At 36.1% G+C, this 6,401-nt stretch overlaps 1 protein-coding gene and 1 non-coding gene across 2 annotated transcripts; both read right to left on the bottom strand.

Moving 5' to 3' along the window:
* Positions 1–772: 772 nt before the first annotated feature.
* On the bottom strand, positions 773–845 carry TRNAR-CCG. The gene has a single exon. It is a non-coding gene; the product is annotated as a tRNA-Arg (tRNA).
* Positions 846–1,318: 473 nt separating this feature from the next.
* Positions 1,319–6,348, bottom strand: LOC21386570 (thiosulfate/3-mercaptopyruvate sulfurtransferase 1, mitochondrial). The gene is made up of 12 exons (XM_010096411.2): positions 5,962–6,348; positions 5,247–5,435; positions 5,048–5,107; positions 4,330–4,392; positions 3,796–3,920; positions 3,531–3,693; positions 3,317–3,376; positions 3,115–3,173; positions 2,893–2,974; positions 2,418–2,481; positions 2,080–2,147; positions 1,319–1,636 (listed from the first exon to the last, which is right to left on the bottom strand). Exons 1-12 carry the CDS (start codon positions 6,064–6,066, stop codon positions 1,538–1,540), a joined length of 1,137 nt encoding a protein of 378 aa, XP_010094713.1. The 5' UTR covers positions 6,067–6,348; the 3' UTR covers positions 1,319–1,537.
* Between the last annotated feature and the right edge of the window lie 53 nt (positions 6,349–6,401).

Below are 6,401 nucleotides of genomic sequence, written 5' to 3'. Positions count from 1 at the left end.
CAACCATGAAAGATAGCCGATCTCCGAAATAAATTGGATCTGGCCTTTTACAGCAGGAGACTCATGAACGGTCACAAAATAAGTTAATAAATTTGAGCACCTCAAAACAGGACAAATTTACAGCTATGCCAAGTCATAAAACCATTCCAACTTGCTATAGCCGGTTGCAAACATAAAAAAATTAATTAAAAATTCATCAATAATCAATTAGACCCATCAGTTAAGCACCTAAAACAAAAACATCACTATGTTGTTAACTTTTTTGTCATATAAAGGTTAAACCAATCAAAATAGTAAAATTATATAGGCAAATAAAATTCTACCAAGAAAATTATAGTGAACAAAAGTTAAAAATCTGTAAAGTATGAGGATGCAGCTGCTTTAATTTTTGTTCCCATAAAAAACTACTTTAGTTATTTAAAAAAAAAAAAAAAAAAAAAGCTAAACGCAAGTGTTAGTCGGTTATGTTAGAATTCATAGGAAATTTATGTAGGAAATTATGTGGACTTTTGGTTTAAAATGTGTAAAGTATGAGGATACAACTGCTTTAATTTTTGTTCCCATAAAAAACTATTTTAGTTATCAGAAAAAGCTAAACGCAAGTGTTAGTCGGTTATATTAGAATTCATAGGAAATTTATGTAGGAAAATATATGAACTTTTGGTTTATTTAGAGAGCAAATTATGTACTTTTGTCTTGCAATGACGAAAATATCATCGACTTTAGAAATAATTTCAAATTTTAAAAAAGGGGATAAAAAAAAGACTTTGAGCGATCGCGATGGGACTCGAACCCACAATCTCCCGCTCCGGAGGCGAGCGCCTTATCCATTAGGCCACGCGATCATACATGTTAGTTTGTGTGGAATAATTATATTTTAATAATATAGTGTTTATAATCCCCTTTGCAAAAACGTTCCTTACTCACAATATGTGCTATTCTCAACTGCATCTCCCTTAATAATCTTACCCAAGTTGATTCCCTCTCCCCTCTTCTGGTTTTTTTTTTTTTTTTTTTGAAACAACCCTCTATGCATCTCCCTTGAGAAACACATGTTTAGTTGCAATGATACATCATCTTATTAAAAGATACAATGCGTTGCAATAAGAAAAATATTTTTCAAATATTTTTCTTATTTTTGCTTTTTATTTATTTATAGAGGACTGTATTTTAACCCCTTTAGAAAAATTATTGAAGCGTTTACCAGTGACTTACCAATGATGAAGTGTATTAACATATATCTGCTTAATCAATGCAGATTAGTCTCACAAATCAGGTTCCCAAGTGATACCAATTTTCATCTCTCTTAAGATTCAAATGAAAATCAGAATATTTTGCATGTTCCAACAAAAGATGAATTTTTGAATTGAACAAAATAAGGCTCTAGTCATGCTTTTAACAATGGAAACAGAATGCAAGTTAATTACATCCACATGAAAAACTTGACACGCTTTTATTATTCTCGTTACAATATACATCATCCGAGCTTTCATCAGGGAAGATCCGCATCGGCTGCCTTTCCATCACGATCATAATGTTACTGCGAAGTCTCGACGAGCGTATCAGGATTTGCTCCCCACTCAGTCCATGACCCGTCATATACCGGAACGTCATGCTGGCCAAGTCGGAAAAAGCCCTGCAAAAGAAAGCCGAGTATTAGACTCTTCCAACTTCTCAAAGTAGTCAGGGGAAAAATTTAGAGGACAAGCTATTCAAAGCTAATTTGTCTATGATTTCTAGAGAAATAGAAAAGGAACATAAAGCATTAGGAAAAGGTGAATTGGTGAAACGCTTCCTGCCAAGGCAACAGAAAGCCGCTTTTCAATATTTGAATGCTTTTCACCAGATTCAGAGATCAAGCCAGCCTAAATTCCAATATCACTGTACTTCACTCGTCATTTGAAAGCAAAGAGAGTTCAAGTGTTTGATGCAAGGTCTAATATAATATATGAGGCATCACTGATACTTGGTACCACTACTCCCAATAGATGGGTCCCACACATGAGTAGTGGAGCCGGACACTAATGATGCCAAATAGCACTGATCTATAGATACGAGAACAGAGAGAGAGAGTTGTACCAAAGCAAGAAGGCTAGCAGTTATGCCAGTGCCGCACGTCGTAGCGATCGGGCTTTCCAGAGAGATCCCTGCAGCATGAGGTCAGGAGCATTAGGCAAGAGCGAAGCAAAACCTACATGGCTAATTCAGATATACGGTATCAAGTCTCTAACGTTAAAGAGTTTTTTTCTCCATGATCATACTTGGGGGCTCTACTTTCTGTGCCTAGGCAACATTTTAGTGTCAGCATTTTATTATTGTAGACAGGAGTACACATTAAGCTTTCATATTAAGATTTCATCTAAAGCTGATTCAATGTCTCAGATAATGGATACTAGTTCTTTAGTGTAGAAGTTTACCCGCTTGCTCGACTCTTTGCTTTAGCTCTTCTGCAGATAAGAAGGTCCCAGATCCATCCAACATCTGCAGAGAATCACCATAATGGTTACATTGCCAATAATTTGTAGCATAATTTCTTATCTGATTCAAAAACTTTGAAAGTGTAGATTTAAAAGATGAGAGATCTCAAAAACAACGTGATAATGAAACAACATATCCAACCTTGTTCAAGGCAGATTATTTTCTTTGAATCATCGGATAAGATACATTGAGAAGGACTGTACATCGAGTCATCAAATTCTAAAGTTTAAACTACCCAGCTAACATTATGAAACGGTTTAATATGAATAATAATAAAACTAGTCAGAACACAGTCACACTTTTAAGTAACTTTGTAAGAAAAATTGAATGCTGTATTGAAACCAAAGCGTCCAACAGGTCAGTAATGGCGGAGAAAATCTCAATTGTATAGGTAATCACGAGAGATCTTTTTACCTGTGGAAAAGGAAAGCACTTGCTGCCAGGTACGTGACCACTTCTAACACCCTTTCGAGGCTCCGGTGCAGCTCCATCAAACCTGGAGAATGAAACCTCCATGAATCCAGCCATATTACACTTTGAAAAATAGTTTTCTTAAGGAGTAGGCAAATTGTTGTTTTCAGCAAGTGAACCAGAGCCATCTTCCCTAAGAAACAAAAGGTAAAGACTAAAGAGTACCTGGCCTGAGATCTGGCATCTATAAGCTGGTGTGTCTTTTCCTCCAGGTTTTTTCTAACCTGAAAAAAAAAAAAAATATATATATGCTTAGCATAGAACAAACAATAACATAGTGAAATCGAGCTCCAAACTGAGCACCCATTACAGAAACAAGAATCAAGATTACCAAAAGCAGCATATTTTCATAAACAAGAGAGCCAACCTGATCAAGAGTCCAGACAATATGTGGCTGAAACTTTGTCTCAAATGTAACTGGCCCAACCTACGACCAGGGAAAGTTATAGATCATATTAAAAGAAACAACTAGGAAAGCAGATTAACACAGAGTTACACACATAGTTACACGGTCCATCCACACAAGAAACCAAAAGGAAATTGAGATAGAATACAAATAGGCAAATAATTTTTAAATATACCGCATGTCCCTGATACACTTTCTCTATCGCTTCAGTGGCAGCACTAGCTTTCAAAATAGCATCACCAGAAGCACTAGATTCAACATCATATCCCGCTGCTCGCCAATGTGGCAGGCCTCCGTCTAAAACCCACACTCTATTATGGCCAAATACCCGAAACATCCTTTAATATGAAAAACAAAAGAAAATTAGTTTATCCATCCAACCAAGAAAGGGGGGCATAATACACAATCAGAGCTATTTTAGAGTAGAACCAATAACTCACCACCAAACACGAGCTGCACTAAAAACCCCCTTCCCATCATACACAACCACATCATCTTTGTTCTCGATGCCAAGAGCAGAAACAGCAGCAGCAAAGGCTTCTTCTGACGGCAACATATGTGGTAACTAGAACAACACAATTTCACCTTAGCAAATCATAAACCAAGAGAAAAACAAAAGAAGCCTACTGAATTCGTAGTAACCAGCATAGAATGAGTCACTGATATTGCTATTGGAAGATCCTAAAGATTCATCCAATGTATCATTTCTCAGTCCAATGAAATGCAAGTGATTGGTTTGTTATTTATGGGTGTGCATAAGGCCTATATCTGTTGAGACTGCCCCTTGAAAAACCTCCAACATGAAGAAGATGTATGTTAAGTGCATCAATAAACAGTTTCTTCAAAGAATCTTTTTTGTTTTTAAGAGAAGACTTTATTTCTCAGCAGATGGTCGATTATTCTGAAATGACTCTTTTCGAGCAAGCACATAAATGACAAAAGATAGATTAACATCTGAAGGAAAACCATCTCACATTTGTCGTTCGGTCTGAAATCCCGTCAATGTCAAAGAAGAGAGCACCAGGAATATGAGCAACCTGCAAAGGCAGAAACTAAATTAGTAGACTCAAGGCTAACACATGATGACATACCAATACCATTTAAGATCTTATATTATAGTAAAATGAAAAGGTCCATATCACTTAGATAAATATAAGTGTTAATCTAACAAATGGTCCCTGAGGTTTAGCCTCAACCCCACTTTAGTCCCTGACTTTTCAAACGTCGCATAGTTAGTCCCTGAGGTTTTATTCTGCTTCAATTTCGATCTTTCTGTTAGTTTGGTGTTAAATATTTGAAGGAATTTGTAAAAATTATGGATTAAAATTGAAAACATATAAAGTTTAGAGACAAACAATACAAAAAATTAAAAGTTAATTTCCATAGATAAACCCAAAATTTTTAACTGATTCTAATATTAGACTCTAATTTACACATATTCTATAAAATTTTAATGCCTAGTTAATGAAAGGACCGAAACTGAAACAAAATAAAACCGCAGGGACCATCTATGCAACGTTTGAAAAGTCAGAGACTAAAGTGGGATGTGAGTGTAAAACTCAGGAACTATTTGTGGAATTAACCTTAAATATAAACTAAGTTACTAACATCTTACACACTAAACGAGATACAAGTAGATTTTACGCCTATTACAGGTTGATTAGAGTCCAAAATCCAAATAATAGTTAGCACCTGATACTCTTGAATCGGATTCCTCTGCTCACCAGGCATGTACCATGATGCATCCAAAACCTGAATAAGATAACAAAAACAAACGATTAACAAAAACGTAAAATCTAAAGTGAGAGACGGAAGGTGCATTATTTCAAGCAACTTTGATAATGCTTTACAAGAAACAACAGACAATATAGGAGAAACCCAAAACGGGTACCTTCAAGTTCGGGTCCTTGAGGTTCTCGTGGAGCCAATTAACAGAAACAATAGGGTCGCTCACACTGATGGCTTTTGAAGCAAAACCAGCTGTTGCACCCCCGGGTGCTGAGGAAGCCATAACACGAACCGAACCAGATCTTTTATAAGATGTGCAGACAGGGTGTGCTCCTAAGTGAAATGGTCTCTTCTGCAGCAATAAAAACATGATAAGATATATGAGTGTTGAGTGATGTCTTCAACTTCTAACATCATTTGAAATTAAACAAGCATCGTTAATCATTCAGAATAACAATACAGAAATGTTGATAAGCTCTAATGGGTTTTGGCAATAAGATAGAACCAAGTAAGAAAAACACATATAATAACTCAGAAAATAGGACTTTGCTTTTACATAGTTAACTTACACCTAAGTCAATTACCAGAAACATAAACCAAAATGAAAATTAATAATCAAAAATTGGGAGAGTAAGTCCAAAAGAGATATGAACATAGTCAATAAACGAGACCAAATACAATAACAAATAATTTTAAAAACTCCTTCAGACCACCATAGCGAACAAAGTCAACAGAATCCACTCAATTGGTAAAAGAAATTACGAACAACGATGATCATAGCGAAACAAAAATTAAATTTAAATTTAAAAATCATGTCTTTGGCATAAAAAATGAAAGATTTAGAGGAAACCCAGATGGAGAATGATCGGAGGACTTACATTGAAGAGAGAAGAGAGGATTTGGGGCTTCTGAGAGGGAGAAAGAGAGGAGTGAATCAGGCGATGAGCAGCAAGGAGAGACCTTGATAAAAGGGTAGAAGCCATTTACTCAAAAGACCATAGAATAGAAGAGAGAAGAAAAAGTCTTGATGGGTGTTTGTTTGTGAGTCAGATTGTCATTGAATGAAAGAGACCAATTTTGATTTTTTTAGTGTCGTTGTTGTCGAGTGGTGGTGTTGCTGTACACTTGCGAAGCTCACTGCTGGTTTAGTGATAAACGGTTTATGTAGACCGCGTTTTGGCTTTGCCCTTTGCCTTTGTTCGGACGTTCTTATTGCTTAGGGACACTTTGGACGACGAAATAATTTTTAGAGTTGGATGGCATCAGGACCGGGGCAGAGAATGATTTTTCACACCTACACGTGAAAGTTTGAACCGCT

This window comes from Morus notabilis, unplaced genomic scaffold, assembly GCF_000414095.1.
Source record: "Morus notabilis unplaced genomic scaffold, ASM41409v2 Scaffold187, whole genome shotgun sequence".
NCBI classification, from domain to species: Eukaryota; Viridiplantae; Streptophyta; class Magnoliopsida; order Rosales; family Moraceae; genus Morus; species Morus notabilis.
This window is presented reverse-complemented; position numbering and strand designations above follow the sequence as displayed.